General features: G+C 35.7%; 1 protein-coding gene across 2 annotated transcripts in view; it reads right to left on the bottom strand.

Moving 5' to 3' along the window:
- Window positions 1-1115: 1115 nt before the first annotated feature.
- Window positions 1116-19151, bottom strand: part of LOC140802076 (cellulose synthase-like protein G2) — a 30656-nt gene continuing 12620 nt past the window's right edge. Inside the window, exons 2-8 of one of the 2 annotated variants that reach the window (XM_073157502.1) lie at window positions 3890-3994; window positions 3065-3196; window positions 2765-2977; window positions 2555-2669; window positions 2291-2472; window positions 1865-2218; window positions 1116-1783 (exon numbers count right to left, since the gene is read on the bottom strand). In XM_073157502.1, coding sequence (XP_073013603.1) covers window positions 1247-1783; window positions 1865-2218; window positions 2291-2472; window positions 2555-2669; window positions 2765-2977; window positions 3065-3196; window positions 3890-3994 — 1638 coding nt within the window. In that variant the 3' untranslated portion in view covers window positions 1116-1246. The remainder of the gene's footprint in view (window positions 1784-1864; window positions 2219-2290; window positions 2473-2554; window positions 2670-2764; window positions 2978-3064; window positions 3197-3889; window positions 3995-19151) is intronic. The other variant, XM_073157503.1, reaches the window with a different exon arrangement.

The following is a 19151-nucleotide window of genomic DNA, read 5'->3' on the forward strand; positions in this document are numbered from 1 at the left end:
AGAATTTGCCTTAAAGGCTTACATAAGATATAAGCATAAAGTAGAGATAAATATGACTTAGCTAAATTAATCTTACTTATCCAGCTTGGATTAGTGCTTCGTTCTGCCACAAATAGAGTTTGAATCTGATGGAGCTTTGAATATGAAAGTTCTAGATTAGGACATCACTGATCTTCTCCAATTGATTTCATAATATTCAGTGAAGAATATTTTTTAAATATTTTTCTAAAAGTGCACAAAAGTTAACTAAACTAAACTTAATTAATTAAATAAACTCTAACATATTTGGACTCTAACTAAACCAAATAAGAAGATAAGATAACGAGACTTGATTCATCGAGCCCAATACCCTTATAATGTCTATCTGACCTGGATCGCATCAATCCACTATGCTTCCGTCCATCTTGTCCTGAAGGTAGGGGTGAAACGGATCGGATAGTGCTCAACCCATATCCGGATCCATATTTTTAGTCTGGATATGGATTCGGATACGGATAATGGACGGATAGCAAATTTTAAAACCATATCGTAACTAAACGGATACGAATAATTTTTAGATAGATGATCGAATCTTAAACGGATATTGATTGAATTTAAAATAATTATAATATTTTATTTAGATATAATTAACACAAAAATATTAAGAGTTTTACAACAAATAATTTTTTTATATGTCAAATATGTAAAATTAGAGAAATTAATCTCTATAAATAATATATAACGTATTATTAGTAACAATATTAATATTTACTATTTAAATAAGCAAACTAAAAATTGTAAATCATTCAAAAAAATATGCAGGTAAATAGATATCCGATATCCGTAATGAATTCAAAAATATATCTTGACCCATATCTGAATCCGTCTCCAAATTTTTTTCAAAAACTCTATCCGTATCTAAATCCGTATCCAAATCGGATAGAAATTTTTTATCCAAATCATATCCGAATTAGGTCGGATAATGGGTCGGATCGCAGTTAATCCGACCCGTTTTCACCCCTACCTGAAGGTGTCCATTTTGGTTTCCAAACTTTCATTCGCTGCCAAACTTCATGTCCTCGACCTCCTTGGTGTTTCCTAATCTAGAATAGGAAAATTATAATCGTGAAGTGAACTAGAGATAAAAGATCTAATTTTATTTGACTTTCTAATAACCCAAGAGGATCGTCTCAAATAACAGATTATCTTGTACAAACCCAGATTTAATTGTTGATCCAATCTGAAAACACGACATGGTTTAATCATTCTATTGACCAATCAAACATGACAGTACAATTGCTACTGCAATCGACCATAAAGAAATGCTGGTCGGAATTCTTCCTTTGTCGCGCCTAAATAAAATCCCTTCAAGCAATGGATAGCTAAGTGCCAAGATATAGCATGAAATGAAGAGCTGTGCAAACAATTCATCAAATCTGTTCTCCATGATCATCCTCCACCCTCCTCGGAACAGCGTCGCCATGTTTAGGAGACTTAGTGTTGTTGCAGGAAGGATCATCGATGAGGCTCCTTGGAAATCAAACTGCTCGTTCTCATACCGTTTGAGTTGGTCCTCGTCGATCGCCTTGTTTGTCAGCTCGAAGTCTACTTCTCTGACGCCGACCAGTTTCATGATCACATTCATGCATGCGAAGAACTGGCTGGTGACTGCAATTATCAACCAATGTCTTTGCTCATTCCACCATGCCTTGAGGGATTGCCCAGAGATGATGACTTCCATTATATGTTGAGATATGGATGAAGCATAAACTATAACAAAGGCAGCAAACCATGGGCTTGAAACCTGGAAGACTTTGTCAATCATTGATGAAGTACTGAAAGTGCCAACTAATGGAGTTTAAATAACAACGGATATTTTACTTACCTTAGGAAACAAGGGAATGCCATTCAACAAGCACAACTGGGGGATGATACCGTACCAAAATAAAGCAAAGGGGAAGAGTTGGAGCAGAGCGAGCCAGGCATAGCACATACATTGAAGGACAGAATTAATCCTACTTGAAATCCCGAATGTGAGAGGACAATACTTTGATAAGCCAACTCCAAGCAATCCGGCTGCCCATCTCTTGTTTTGAACCAGCGTATCACTGTAATTGATCGGCACAGTCCCGAGGAATGCCGGCTTTGATGGGCATAAGTAAGTAGATAACCATCCTCGACAGTGCAATCGGAAGCCTGTGAAGTAGTCCTCAACTACTGAATCATACAAGAACCCTACCTGAAGAAGATAAGATTTGATAAGATTGTTATGAATCTATGGCGTTTATCCGTTTAGACTGCTTAAGCTTGCCTGGTGACCCCATTGTGTGTCATTCTCATAGGAACATGAAGCCAGACGGATTGCCTCTTGTAGAAGTGAGTAAGCTTTAGTCCTAGTGGAATTGTTACTCCTTTTTTCGCGTAAGGATACAATGAACTCGTTGGAAGAACCGAAGATTTGCTTAAGTTCTGAGATCCCTACGGAGTTGAACTCTGCAAGCCGCTAAACTTAGTAAGCGCAAGTACAGTGGCCCAATGAACTTCAAGGAGTTATTAATTAAAATGATGAAATTACCTTCTCTTATTGATGCATGGCCGGGTTCTGCACCATACAATGCATCTCTCTTGATGTAAAATCCAGTACCAGACAGAACTGGACCCCTGAAACCATCCATGCCTTTCCATAGAATCTGTAGATGGAGAGCACTAGTCACATCATTCCTGCTTAAATTATTTTTTAAACAAAAACTTCCACAGATTCTTTTGCTCCCTCCAATAATTGTACCTTGAAGTATGTTCTTAGTCCAGAAGAGTATATGTCATTCTTACTGATGTTGTGGAAGGCCTGAGGGAATTGAACGAAAGCCAAAGAGGGGGAGACTTGGGCATCAAGGTGGAAGCACATCGCTTGGCGAGCGGAAATAGGGTTGTTACAGTACATGTCACAGTCTAGTACCAAAATATAGGGGGAATTGCTGATGATGCTTGAGATGCGGAGCTGGAGAGAAGACCACAATGACTCTAATTTATTAGAGCTTGAAAAACATAGAAATGGAAGAGATGAGAAGATAAGAGTTTAACCCACAAGAACATTCAATGCACCAGCCTTGAATTGGTGAGAATAGCTCTTCTTTTTTTCACGAGCGATGTAAATTAATGGAGGAATCTGAGGTTGTTTCTCTAACTCTGTCATTCTTTGTTCCTCATCCTTCATAATCTGAAAGACAGCCATGCGAAGGTGAAAGATTGGATTACTTAATGTAATCATAAATAAAAGATTAATGATAAACTACCTATTGGGGGTTGATGGATAGGTTTTCAAACAAATCATCTGGTAATGAATCTATGTATCAATCTATATAGTTTGTCTAGTATAAAGTTTTCCTTATAAAACAAATGTTTGGTTCCATGTTACATCGATTTTTATTTGATTCACCGTCATAAATTGCTAAGGCTTTTTCAGCTTAGTTTAATATGACTAAAGTTCGTTAAATAGACCTTTTATAGCATAAGACAAAGTTTGGAAGCTGTGTGACAGTAAAATTTGAAAAAATATCTGGGGTTGGTAATGATGATTACACTTGTTTGGTGCATAAACTTTGGGAAATCTTAATTGTAGCTTAGAGCAAGTACATATATATATATATATATTTAGATTTAGAGTGTAAACAAAACTAGATTAGAACCAAAATATAAGAAACGAAAGATACAATAGCTGTAGCAAATCCAAAAGGCTGAAACAATTGAATTTGTCAGAGAATTAACATTGATTTTTAGAAGCCATCATTTCTTGTTAAAATAGCACTAAACATCACACTTTCAGGTATTATGAAATTAGTAAGATCTTTTATGATGAAAATCATTGATTTTCATTTCAAAGCAAAAGCTAAATGTTACTAGATTAATTTACCTCAATATAAGGAAGACGGTCTTTACCCTTTCCAGTCAAGCCATTAGTATTTCTTGCATTATCAACTGCCTTCTTTATGCTCTCCTTGAAATTGTCATATTCAAGCTGTGATAATTGACATTCATCGATCTCATAACTGTTGTTTTTGATGCTCATATGTAGATGGCAATTTTGATATTTACCGCATATAGAACTAATCGTGCATAAGAAAATTTTCTGTAAAAAGTAATACAATGAGATAAAATACGGATATGTATTATATTTTAGAAGTGATTAGACTTTTGACCTCTTTATTATATTGCCTTTAAGAGTTGCATGAAGCTCTTAAATGGGTATAAGAGGAATCTTAACCAGGTGAATCTAATAATCTGACTTATTAACCACTAGTACTACTCATCCTCTATGAGGAACCCTTAATGTAACTTCTAGAAGATAGCATGACGTAAAAAATGTAGCCCTCTCAAGGGTGAAATAATAAACATATTTAAGGGAACGAACTCAAGATCATATCCTTTTAATAATATTTTGGTGATGATAAACTTATTCAATTCGGTCGAGAGGTGGAATTGAAAGAGCTCAAAGACTATTTTAATATAATATATTTATTTATTCAATTTGATAGAAGAGAGTAAAAGAGAATTAGTTTTAAAGCGACGGTTTAATTTGAAGAGGTGCGTCCTTTTAGATGAGTCGAAGAGGTGCATCATTCTATAATTAAGGATGTGATCTTTTATGATGGTACCTTTTAATTGAAAATGTGTGTTAGAAGAATGTGTATTCTTATTTTTACCAAATAATCAAAACCTTTTGTCAAAAATGTGTCATTCCAGATGAAAATGTCTTTTTGAAAGGACACACTCTGGACACAACTTTTAGAACAGTGCTAATCGATACCGTCCAAAAAAACTTGTGATATATGTTGTTCCTCTCATTTATCGGATGAGTAAATTGAAAAATATAATAGATAGAATGACCAAATGTCAATAGTGGCCGAATGAATATGGATAGTGAAATATGAGTTGGGGTTATGGAAGATAAAATGGCTGCGGTAAGTGAGATAAAATGTAAAGATAGATGCGGGTGGGGGTGGGGGTGCGGGTGCGGGTGCGGGTGCGGGTGCGGGTCGGGTGCGGGTGCGGGTGCAGGTGGGGCGGGCGGGGGAAGGGACTTTATCTCAAAAGACCTATCACCTGGTTCAAGATGATAGGAGTGTGAGCTGCATTAAAAGTAGCATTTAAGTTTCCAACAGGACATATGCTTCAAAAGGTAACATGTAGCTTTAATTGGACAATGGGTTAGGGACACATAAGCGAGGGGAAGGGACTTCTCAGCTACAAAGGTATGTTCCAGTGGAAGTGGGAAATCTAGGAATCAGGTGGGGGTCATTCACCGTGGTTAGCCGAGGTGTCCAGCTAGCATTGGAGGCCTCCCAAGTACAAATATTTGAGATGAAGAAGCTTGAGCAACCCATTGTGGAGGTCCATGAAAAGTCCTCTTTGGCCTTAGCTTCATATCTAGCCTTATGCATGTAGTTAGTAAATCATGTCTGAGCCTGCAATAGAAATTGCAATGGCGAGGTAGCCTTTCATAGCAGACGACCACCTCCCTACTTGCACCGTTGAGAAGAGCGATAGAGAGGGTGTTAATAAGAGGTTTAGAGATAACCACCCTCACCACCGGTCTGGTTAGAGTTTAAAGCAGAAGAGGAAGGTGTAGTTACCAACCTCAGTGAACTAGAGTTTTCCGTCAGGGCTCTAGGCTTTGGTTGGAGAAGCCTTGATTCCGTCGAGATGGAAAATTCTGTCATTTATGAGCTTTTCAACTAAGTAGTGCTTGGGATCTATAGTGGAGATATTTAGTTTCTTAGGGAAGGGGATGAGTTCATCCATCCTGTCATCTTGAAAGAGCTTTGAGAATCTTTCAAGAAGGTCATCATTGGTTGCCATTAGGAGGCCAGTGGGAAATACCTATAAGATGTGAAAGGGGGATAAGGTAGGAGGGGAGGAGGAGTGGAGGCAAAGGAATTTGGGAATAGGAAATGGAAGCCGTTGGGGATGGGAGCAGTGCTAGGATTTGGTAGAGGAGAACTCCCACAAAGAGTTGAGAATTTGCTTTTATCATAAAAGGTCAAATATGAATTAAGAATAAAAAGGTTGTGGTTATAAAATAGTCTAAGAATGACATTATGAAATAAAATAAAATATATAAATATAGATAAAAAAACCTAATTATAACTAAGTTGTGGTTATAAAATAAGCCTAGTATTTCATTTGTTACAAAATAAAATATATAAGAAATTATTAGAATTGCTTAAAATGTGTATCATAAGAGTATTACTATACCTCTATAAATCTAATGATTATAATTTACGAATCTATCTATTAATCTAATAGAAATATAAATAGATAAATAAATATAAGTATTACATATATTTAAAAGTAATAGCTTATAAGATAATTAATTTATAATTATACTAATTATAATTAATAACAATCATATTGATGAATATATATTATTAATAAAATAATTAATGCCTAAATAATCTATGCATTAATTAAGAAAGAAAATACCTAAATAAATAAATAAAATAAAATAAAATAATTTAAGAGAGCATTGCCACTAGAGCTGGGCCGAGCCCCAGTAGTGTTGCAGAAAGAGGAGGAGAAACCGAGGAAGAAGAAGAAAGGAAGAGAAGGATGACAAGAAGAGAGAGAGAGAGAAAGAGGAGGGGAGGGACTCGGCTGCTGCTGGCCAACCAGCAACCGGCCTCTCGTCGACGGCTCGGTTCCGGCAAACCCGAGAGAGAAAGAGTAAGAAAGGAAGAGAGAGAGAGAGAGAGAGAGAGGAGGAAGAAGGCTCATCGGCGCTCGATGAAGGTGGCAGCGGTGGGTTCCAAGGGCGACAATCCTGACATCAACAAGAGAGAGAGAGAGAGATAATAAATGAGAGAGAGAGAGGTTTAGAAGGAGAGAGAGAGAAGCGCTAGCTGGCCGGGCGCGGGCGTGTGGCCCATCGCACCCCATGGCTTGCCATGGCGTGTGGCACCCCACGACTTTCTACGTAGAGGTTTAGTGTGGTTGATTTTAAAATTGGTTAAATTTATTTGACCAAAAGAGTTGGTGGTTTGAGTGTATCTGTATTAGTTGCTCCTATGAGAGAATTTATATAGATCAGTCTAGAAAAATGGTATTAAGCAAGTTGTCTTATTTAATAAAGCTCATTAATTAAATATTATCTATGTGATTTAATATAAATTAGTAATAATGATTTGAACAATAATTTGAGGTAAATTATTTTAATTATGTTTAATAACGTGTCAGGCATCAGTACAACTATGCTAGCTCTACCTAATTAATAAATATATAAATTCTTAGATGGACCTACTCAAGGCTACAGTGAATGTCTATAGGATTATTTAATTAATCAATGTTAGTATTGTGGTGCTTACTTTTTTATTGCTTTATTATTGAGTGGATTTTCTACTATGCGAGGATGATCTCACGGCGCAGTTAAAGCTAGTTATTTGGGAAACAATTTCAGGCAAATAAAATTTTATAATCTAGGAGTAGTGTAGATAATGCAATGACTTACCTTATAGCATCATTGCATTCATATTATGCATGTGCATACATTTCCTTACTGCTATTAACGAACGCCGTACATGTTAATTTTATTTCATTGTTCAGCATTATTTTGCGTATTATGATTTCTACGCATATATGTTGGGCATGATCTATGTGTGATAGCACGTAATATATGATAATAATGTGTGTTCCATCATACTTGTTGTGCTATATAATATCATGCTATGACTTCTGCTTCTTAAAAGTACATAACACCTCTCAGCCAGGGTTAGAAGAGGGGGATTATTATATTTATATATTAGGGCCCACGCTTGAGGTTTAGTCTGTTGATCACAGAAAATCAAGCAGCCATTTTGCCAAGCGACAATAGGCTAATTACTATCGATTGACGAGAGTCAAACCCTTTAGAATATTTAAATTAAGGCGTAGGCATAATAAGGAACTAGGGGCTCGGATGGTAGTATCGATGTGCGATACTGACTTATGTGATGGTTCTTACGGTTCTTGATTTGGGTGCATAGTGAATATGATTAAACCGCTTCAATTTATATCAATTTCTATTTATGTTTTAGGAAACTAAAATAGTTTCTAGCAGGTGCATTCGGATGCAAATGGATGGCAATCGAATGCCTGATTCACGTTCGCACATACAAAGAATATATTTTGGTCGTTCCAACGCCTAATCTCGTATTCGCACATACAGAGAATGCGTTTTAGCCGTTCGAACGCGATCAGGGTGCGTTCGAATGCACAACGAGTAAGTTGAGTTATAGTAGGATTTGTTTAGGGCTTTTGAATGTTTGGCTAGACTCCAAATATGTAAAAAAGCAGCCTCTTTGGATTATTGATCATTGAAATCGATTTTTATTTAAGCTTAAGCTTTCTTCTCCCTCCTCCTTCATCCCCCTTGGAATCCATCATGAGTTTTCGTCTACAGCCAAGGTTAATTCTTCGTTGCTTCTCCCTCCTCCCTCTAGCGACCAATCATACCTGAAAGCTCCCTTCTCTCCTCTCATCTAGTTCCAAGCACTAATCCATCCACTATATCCATAATCATCTCCCATAACCCTAACCACATATTCCATGTCCATTCTGCTACTTCCTAATCTTCAGTCAGTGTTTTCATCTACTCATCTGATCAGTGAGATTTCGATGGTGTTAGATTTCTAACACTTAGAGGAACAACATATCCGAATCTCTGAGCGATCCAATGATCGGATCGAGCCTAGTTACCTTCACAAGTTTTGTGATGAATTCTATCCAAATTATCAAATCGGATAGAAAACAAACAAAGACCTTTGTGATCGTTCGTGTGATATAGGGATGGCCGAATGCTAAGAAGTGCGCATAATTGGAGAGGCAGTGGACCACCACCATGATAATTGATCGCCCTTGGAAGGTTTGTAGGCCTTTAATGAAGTCCATTGAAATATCTTCCCAGAGTCGCTCGGGCATAGGAAGGGGTTGGAGAAGGCCGGCTAGTCGAGTCAAATCTGGTTTGGCTTATTGGCATACTTCACATGTGCGAATGTAGTTGCGCATGTCTTTCTTCATGCTGATCCACTAGCAACTGAGGCCTGGTCACTTATGGGTCTGAAAGATGCCCTTGTGGCCCACGAGGGGTGAGTTGTAGAACTATAATCTAAGAGGTCCACAAGTCTGCAATAGTTGGGATTAGGATTCGGTCCCCCATCAACACGAGTCTGTCTCCCGTGCTATACTCGATCCAACTTGATGGGTCTTGAGTCACCTGATTCGATCGAACAAGAGGAGGTTTGGAATCGATAGGGTGGTTAGCTCGCTAGCATTAGGTTGGCGCAAAAGTGCATCGGCTGCACCATTCTCCAAACCCTTTTTGAACCAAGTCATAGTCATACTCGAGCAAATTGGAGAGCCACTTTTGTTGCACTGGAGTGCAGATTCTTTGTCGGAGCAAGTAGGGTAGACTTCTTTGGTTGCCCTTCCTGCATCAAAATTGTGCCAGTCCCGAACCCAGATGCGTTACACTCAACAACAAAGGTCTTGGTGAAATTTGGTAGGGCTAACACAGGCGCCTCAGTCATGGCTTACTTGAGTTCTTCAAATGCTCGTTCTGCCTTGTCATTCCACCGTTCCACCTTGTTGTTCCAATCAAACCCGTCTTTGTGGAGTAGGGCAGTCAGTGGGGCTGCAATCTTCCTGTAGCCTTGGATGAATAGATGGTAATAGATAGTGAGGCCAAGGAAGCCTCAGAGCTTCTTGGGCATCTTTGGTTGTGGCCAACACACCATGCTAACCACCTTCGCGGGATCGGCCTCCACACCTGCGGAAGAGATGAATTGCCCTAGGTACTCAACTCATGCCTGCCCCCAAAGGCACTTGCTTTTCTTCACCTTTTAGCCCATGCACTTGTAGTATCTTCACGATTGTCCATAGATGATGTACGTGCTCCTTTCTCGATCAGCTGTAAATAAGGATGTCATCAAAATATACCAAAACATATCGTCGAAGGAGTGGGCAAAATGCATCATTCATCAGCCCTTGAAAATTTGTCGACGCATTAGTTAGGCCAAAGAGCACTACAAGGGAACTCTTAATGCCCATCATGGGTTCGAGAGACTATCTTGAGCATGTGATCTCATCCTTTTGAGCATGTGGATACCGGTAGGGCCTCACGTTTGCTGGTCCAGGTGTGATCTTGATCCGATGATCGTGGTCTTGGATCAACGGTAGTCCATACGACTCTTTAAAGACATGATCAAACCCTTGGAAAAGTGTGTCCAAATCAGCATCTATTATGTTACCTGGGTTTTGTTCCTCCGTGGTTGAGAACAACCGCATAAACAAGCCATGGTAGCCATGTAATAACCTATCTTTAAAAAAAATTATTGCGTGGCATGACGTGGCCGGTCACAGCATGGCCAGCATCGTGCCATGCAGTGGCGGGCGGGTTGAGGCTACTAGTCTAGCCAACCTAGCCGGGCCAACTAGCACGGTGGGCCCCGCCGTCGCCATAGCTATTGCCAAACCACTCTCCACCGCCTCTTTCTCTCTTCATCTTCCTCTCTCTCTCTCTCTCTCTCTCCCCCTCTTGTTAATGGAGGCACACTATCGCCATCGTGGCCACCGAGGTGAGCCCCTCTCCTTACTTCTTTTCTCTCTCTCTCTCTCTCTCTCTCTCTCTCCCCCTAGTGATCTCTAATCCCCTAGACTCGAGCTGCCGATGAGAGGCTGATCGCTGGCTAGCCAACAGCGATCGAGCCCCTCCCTGTCGGCCCGACCTTCCCTCCCTCCCCTCTCTTTCTCTTCTCTTCTTCTTCTTCCTTCCTTCCTTCCTTTCTTTCTTTCTTTCTTTCTTTTCTTCCTCCTTTCTTCTTCTTCTCCCTTCTTGGTTCCTCCTCCTGCTGCAATAGTGCTTGTTTTTTTTCTTTTCTATTAATTATATAATTATTTTCTATTAGTTAAATTAGTTTATTTAGATACTTAAATATTTTGATAATTTACAATCACTAATACAATTTTAGCTAAGTATTTTTTTGTATAATAATTTATTCATTATAATTATAGATATTGCCTATAAATTTATTTATGGTTTAGTTATTATTTATTAGATTAATACTTATAGCTGTATTAATAATAATCTTATATTTATATTTTATATAAGTATTTTTAGCATCATATTATTGTCAAATACTTTGTATAAAATGAATTACTAAGCTTGCATATTATTTTTGTATAATAGGATAAATGCTATTTTTCATATAATTTATGATTAATTAAATAAGAGTAAGTATCACAAAATAATTATTAATAAGATTGTATTTATAATTATATTTTTATAAATCAAATATGGTTGTCATTAATAATATACAAAAAGAGATAAATTACTATATTACTTACTCTATAATTAGCAAACTAGGATTCTTATTAATAAATATAAATTATGGTATTAGCATATTAATATTATCACAATTAAATTTAGGGTTATTTGCACCGAAAATCCACTTGGTTTTCGATTTGGCAGCCTACGTTATTTTCAGTTTTTCTTGCACTTGAGGCTTTTTTCATATTTTTCTTCCAACTTTGCCTTTCTCATAGTTGAGTATTGCATTAAATGCCGCAGACACAGAGCAAAGAGCGCAATCATTGACTTGAAATAAAAAAAATAATACTTTTATTATCTTCTTTCGTACTTGAAGAACGAAAAAGGGTTTTGCTAGGGGATATCCATCATAGCTATCGTCTTCTTTTACTTTTGGATTTTCGCTTCATTGATCATGTCCCTCCCCGACGTCTCATCTAAGGTTCCCTCTAAATGTATTCTTCATCACCGGTAAGCAAGCAAGATCTTTCACTCTATTTTTTTAACTAGTAGCATTGAGGTTATTATTATTTAGGTTTAGGTTTCGTAGCATTGACAAAATTCATCTTTGTTATTTTGATTTTGCAGTTTATTGACAAAATTCGTCCTTGCTGTTAATTAGGTTTTGCAGTTTATTGACAAAATTTGTCCTTGTTGTTATTTAGGTTTCGTAGTTTATTGACGAAATTCATCTTTATTGTTATTTAAGTTTCACAATTTATTGACAAAATTCGTCCTTATTGTTATTTAGGTTTCAGAGTTTATTAACAAAATTTGTCCTTGTTTTATTTAGGTTTCATAGTTTATTAACAAAATATTTCCTTGTTAATTAGGTTTCGTAGTTTTTGACAAAATTCATCATTTTTGTTATTTAGGTTTCGTAGTTTATTGACAAAATTTATCCTTATTATTATTTAGGTTTCGCAGTTTGTTGACAAAAGTCATCCTTGTTGTTATTTAGGTTTCGTAGTTTATTGACAAAAGTCATCCTTGTTATTTAGGTTTCGCAGTTTAATGACAAAATTCGTCCTTGTTGTTATTTAGGTTTCGTAATTTATTGACAAAATTCGTCCTTATTTTTATTTAAGTTTCACAGTTTATTGACAAAATTCATCCTTATTAATTATATTTCACAGTTATATTGATAAAATTCATCCTTTTTGTTATTTAGATTTCATAGTTTATTAACAAAATTCGTCTTTATTATTATTTAGGTTTCGTAGTTTATTGACAAAAGCCGTCATTATTGTTATTTATGTTTTGTAGTTTAATGACAAAATTCATCCTTGTTTTTATTTAGGTTTCACAGTTTATTAACAACATACGTCGTTGTTATTTTTAGTTCTCAATTTATTGATAACATTCATCCGTATTATTTTGGTTTCAAAGTTGTTTTTTTATTTCTAGTTTATTGACAACATTTGTACTTGTTATTTGGATTTTAATTAGCAAAATTAGACGTATATTTTGTGTATTGTACACTTAAATACCTGTTCAATGTTTGAAATATTATGTTCTTATAGTTTCTGCAGATAATTTGAATAAATATAATGGCAAAGACCGAAAAGAGAGACTCCACTAATTGCGGTGAATTGCAAAGACTTCAATCAAGTCAGACACTTCTATCAAAGAGGAAGAGAGATTCCACTAATCGTGGTCAATTGAAAGAACTTCAATCAAGTCAGACCCTTCTATCAAAGAGGAAGAGGGACTCTGATGATAATTTTCAAACCAGTTAGACCCCTCTATCAAAGAAGAAGATTGATAAGGCCATAGAGGGATCTAATTCTCAGAGTCGGTGGAGAAAATACAAGCTCATTAAATCGTGCCTGATTACTTCATGATGCTATACAAGTAAAATAAGTGAGATGTTCAAGTTTGTTCATGATCGACATATGGAGATTGCTTCCAAAACACCCTTCAAGTATTTATTTGACATTCCTAATGTCGCACAAGACACACCATTCCTTCGAGAGGTAACTAAGAGATGGAGGAGTGGATTAACATTTGTTTTTGAGAAATTTAAGCTTCAGTTGAAGGTAGTGGAAAATGCCGTAATTCCTGTATTACTTTTAAATGGTGAAAAGGTAGTCTTCGACCTGAGCAATCCGAAAGGTGGAAAAGTGAATGAGGAATGGTACGACATTCCTTTTGTAAAGAGATATTTTATTCGTGGAATGATAGTAACGAGAAAACAAATGGAGATTGTGTTGGAGAAGTTGTCACCTTTGGACGATGAAGAGAGTGTCATTGATTTTGTTAAAGTGTACATTTTGTTAATTTTCAGTACTGTTTTATTTCAGCGTAGTAATTATACTTGCCCCTTAGAGCTTATCACCTATATTAAAAATCTTTAATATATTTGTAAATATAATTGGGGATTGATTGTTCATGAGTTCCTCTTCCATTCCCTCCAATTTACAGTTGAGAAGGTCAACTCCATGATGGCGATGGGGAGTGTGGCCAATGAAGTGTTCATGAGTGGATGTATCATTGTATTGACAATAATCATGATTATGTTGATGATTATAAACTTGTTTACTTTGGATTAATTTATCTTTATTTTTCTCATCACAGGTTTGGTTCCTAGAGCGTTGGCAAATTTTGAAACCCAATTTTCCTGACATGATCCCAAATATTTCGATGGGCTGGTGTTATCAAGTTTCGAAAAGACACTCTTCCAACTCTTATACCTCAATTGAGTGCTGAGAATGTAAGTCTAATTAGAAAGTTATTTATTACAGAGTTATTTAATTATGTCCATGACATGCTTATGTAAACTTTATGTTTTGCAGATCCTTCCTCCTATTCAACTTACTTAAGAGGAAAAAATGGTTAAAGGATTGGATCATGGCTCAAGTGAAATTCTACTAAGAATAAAATCTATACATGTTGAGAAAAGAAAAAGAGTTAGTTAGTTATAGATTGTGTTGTACAATTAATTGTTTTTATTAGATTATCAATAAGTTTATATATATGCCAAATTTATTTTCTTCAGGATGAATCCAAGTTACCCTAGTGAACAAGAATTATCCATCTACGCGAGCCGAACGGAACAAGAATCATCCATCTGCAATTTATGCGTAGTTGTGAATGATTTGAAGAGACGAATGAGCCAAATGGAATGAAAAATTATCGAATTGAAGGCTGAAAACGTCTAATTCAAAAGACGATTTTAGAAGATAGAAAATGAGAAGGCAATTGGGACTGCAGAGTGAATTGGTTCAAGTAGCTCGACATTTGTGGTGGACCTAAACGAGATGCTCAGATTCCGAAGAAGTCCTTACATGCTTTGTAGTAGATCCAACATTGTTGAATTGTCTAATGATTGTTTTATGTTAGTGGAAGATGGGAGAAGAGGAAGAGTATGATGGTGAACGGCATAAGGAAGATGAAGAGAAGGAAGAGGAAGAGAAGGAAGAGAAGAAAGAGGAAGAGGAGAAAGATGAAGAAAAGGAAGAGAAGAAAGGGGAAGAGGAGAAAGAGAAAGAAGAGAAGGAAGGGGAAGGAGAAGAGGAGAAAGATAAAGAAGATAATGGAGGGGAAGAGGAGATAGAACAGTTTGATTAACCTTTAGTGGATCTAGAATCTAGTGGCATAGTGAGGATAGTTGATGACATATGCAAACCAGATCAATTACTTATTGCCAAACTAATTGATTTGATAGAAAACATTATCTTCGGCAAATAGGAAATTCATTTTGGAGACAAAGATGGCAAGGAAACAAAAGTCCATTCGAAAGGAAAAAAAGAAGAAAAGTGTCACATTTGATTATCCTAGAACACAATTGTTGATGGAAGATGATAAACGTTTGATTAAATAGATGCTTTTATTTCCTAATGTAGGGGCCTCTGTTTGGAAAGATGATCATACAATAGTGGAGAAGTGTCAACTTCTGCCTCTATTAAGTAATTATGAGCTAATTGATGATGCAGTGATTAATTATTTTAGCAGAATTTATTTCTATCAGCAATTAGAGGATCCTAGTTTGTACAGCCATTGCATATTTTCATCGACATCTCTTGATCAAGGGGTTCAAATGCAAAATGACTCTATGGTTGTTGGAATGACTACAAATTATCCTTCAGAACTTAATAATGCAAAGTTCTGGTTTATCCCTCTTCACACTTGTAACCATTACCATCTTTTGGTGGTTGACATAAAGAACTGGAAGGGCATTCATTATAATTCTCTATGGGACCCTAGATATTTACAAGCTGCAAAAAAAATGGTGAATAGTTTTTTTACATGACATCATTTAATTAAATGTTTGTAGTGAGATATCTAAATAACTCAATTGTATATGCAGATGAGATGGGTCAACAGATGGCTACGTACTTCTGCACCGCAAATATATGGTATCTTGGCTGGAGAGGTGTTGAAGGAAGGAAATCGCATAAGGGACTAGAAGCTACTCAAAGCCAATTGCCTAAAATAGGCTGATTCGTAAATCCATTTAGTAAATATGATGTAAGTTATTCTTGAATTCGTAATAATTCATATTGCATTCTTCTATAGGGCTGATTGTGCGATATTTGTAATGTTATATATTGACTATATCCATAGAGGGCAAGTTTTATTTTGAATAGGAAGACATGTGTAGACTTAAGGTTTCCACGTGCGTTACAATTGTTAGAGACGGGATTTCTAGGGTGATGCTGCTACTAAAAGATTTAATTAAGCAAGAATCTTTGTCCACGATTCTTATTTGACCCTATTCGTCCTTGTAATTGGGAAGTTTGTGAATTCTGTAGTGAATAGTTGCGACAGTTGTTAATGTAGTTTCAAAAATTATTAATATAATTCCGAAAGTTGTTAATATGTCATTAATACAAATTGTTATTATATTTGTCAATGTTGTTATACAAGGAAAGTTGTTTATATAAATAGGCATTTTAAGGCAATTGATACTATATTTGTGAACGTTGTTATATAACTACGACATTTGTTTTTATATTGGCGAAAGTTGTTATTATGACTAGCAGTTTTAAGGCAAGTTGTTATTATATTTGCGAATGTTATTATATAACTACGAAATTTGTTATTATATTTGCGAAATATATTATTATGAATAGTCGTTTTAAAGCAAGTTGTTAGTTTGTATATAACTACGAAATTTTTTATATATTTGCAAAAATTGTTATATATTTATGAAAGTTGTTATTATATTTGCAATAGTTGTTAATATAGTTTCGAAAATTATTAATATGTCATTAATGCAAGTTGTTATTATATTTATGAATGTTGTTATATAACTACGAAAATTGTTATTATATTTGCAAAATATGTTATTATGACTAGCCGTTTTAAGGCAAGTTGTTATTATATTTGCGAACGTTGTTATATAACTACAAAAGTTGTTATTATATTTGCAAAATATGTTATTATGACTAGCCATTTTAAGGCAAGTTGTTATTATATCTGCGAACGTTGTTATATAACTATGAAATTTATTTTTATATTTGCGAAAGTTGTTATATAACTATTGAATTTGTTTATATATTTACGAAAATTGTTGTTATATTTGAGAGAGTTGTTAATATAGTTTCAAAAATTATTAATATAGTTTTGAAAGTTGTTAATATATTATTAATAAAAGATTTTATTATATTTGCGACAAAAAGATACTCTATATTTATATTTTTAATGAACAATATAAGTATATAATTTACGAAGAGAAGAGGAATCACATAAAAACATGTGGTCCTTTAACGGGACTTGAAATATTAAGCCAAGGTAGAACATTATGTCTAGTCTGAACAGGAGTAATATCCAAAGAATGGTCCTCGGATAGAGTGGCCACACCTTCCATAATTGAATTCGCCAAAATAGAAAACTATTTAATAGTTATCTCTTCTGAAATCGGGTCATGCCATGTTGGAGATTCCCAATCTCTACGTAGCTACTGCACCCTTTGATTTTGGGCATCTCGATCCCATGTAGAAGCTTTGACATGAACTCCTGCAATTATTGGATTAGAAAATATGGCTGGTGAAGGTGGTGGGATTTGTCCCCATGCTACTTGAGGGGAAGTAGAAATATCCTACTCTGCTTTAATCTTCTCCTACACAATTGACAAGGCATTATCCCTGGTAAGATTAGAATGTTTGAGATTTTCGTAGGTCTCCTTTCTCCAAAGAGACCAATTAGTAGCAACATCACCTGACCAGGGAAGTTTGGGCTTCATAGAGCCCTTAACCCATCCTTGAATGGTTACGTCAATAGAAAACGTAAACCCAGCAAAGGACACTGATACCTTCTCAGGAATATCTTGGAGAGATGAATAAGATATAATTGGACTAATGTATGATAGATTTCTACCCCATAATTCAGTAGAGTTGAAGACTTCCACACAGCCAAAAGGGCTAACTATTTCCCTAATTGATCTCTCATTGCAACAGAAAAAAAGGAACATTTGTAAAAAGGATCCAAACACAGGATTGCAGTTTAGATTTCACTGCATTGCCACTCTCAAAATACCAAGGCTTCAAGATGTAGGATCCTCCAATCACTGGATAGCATCCCCTTATGGCAACATTCCACATCTATTCCCTTGAAGGAAATTCAACGAGATATACACCTGGTTTGAGAAGAGTTATATTCCAATTCCAACTAATGATGTCAATATTATCTAATGGTGGAGCGAGGATAGAAGGTTGTTTCTAGTAATAGCCGGAGAGGTAAGCACTATTGCTGATTGAAGAAGTCTGCAGTACTGCTCTTTCATTTTAAGATTATATGACAGATAAACAGAAGAAGTTGATGGCCTGTTAAGAACCGATTCTCCCTATTTTGTTTCCATAGTAGGTGTTGACTTCAGACAAGGAACAATATGCTATGGCAGGCTGAAAATAATGAATAAGTGCTGAAGAAGATCAGTTAGAAACAAGAAGAGAATAAGGTGAATGTTGTCGATTAATAGTCTCGCAACCATTAAAAACTGCCATGATTATATTTAAAACTGCCATGTTATTATTCTTCATCATCACATCACACATATATTTAGGCAAACATGTGTGAACCTAAACACATCATGTATAAAACAAATTTAAGAACCTAACACATTATATATAAAAAACATTGATTCCAAAATCATCATGTTTTAGGGATAATCATTGACGATCTTCGTGCATATGAAAAGTCTAAGTACGAAATAAATATTCTAATCCTGTTAGGGATACTATTAGGAGACGTGAGGTTATCTCGGGAGCGGAGGTGACACTACTAAAGAGACTCCTCAATTCACGTACTACTTTCGTTATTATTATATCTAATTTCATAATTAAATCATGCACTACTCTTGTTATTATGCTTCAACCATATTCTCGAACTTCGTAAATAAGTTGGTTGACTGATGATATTAATTTCACTATCAAATCAGACATTAGCTAAAATCTTTTATAAATAGCTAATTATATTCGCAAACAACTACAAGAAAAAGAGAAAAGAAAGAAGAAGAAGAAGAAGAAGAAGAAGAAGAAGAAGAAGAAGAAGAGCTGGTGATATTGTAAGTACTCTGTTTGTAAGGCTGACTTGCACATCTACAAAATTACTCATTTTTAACAGATGAACAAAATTTTGGAGGTGCTGCAAGTCAGCCTGACGAAGAGAATACTCCCCATTTCAATGTAGAAAGAGAAAAATGTACTGTACTCTTCGTGCAATATATTTGTAAGTTTTTTTTTTTTTCCATGTGCAAAATGTCCAATGAAAATCACCCGACTAAGTCCTGATAGTCGATAAACATGTGTAAAGTAGCATATGTCATGTTCTATGTGGTACTTATCTGGGTGATCTTTGTTGTTTTACTAGTATTTTGAACACTAGTAAAACGATT

Source organism: Typha latifolia, chromosome 15 (assembly GCF_019914945.1).
Source record: "Typha latifolia isolate L0001 chromosome 15, TyphaL0001v2, whole genome shotgun sequence".
Taxonomy (NCBI): Eukaryota; Viridiplantae; Streptophyta; class Magnoliopsida; order Poales; family Typhaceae; genus Typha; species Typha latifolia.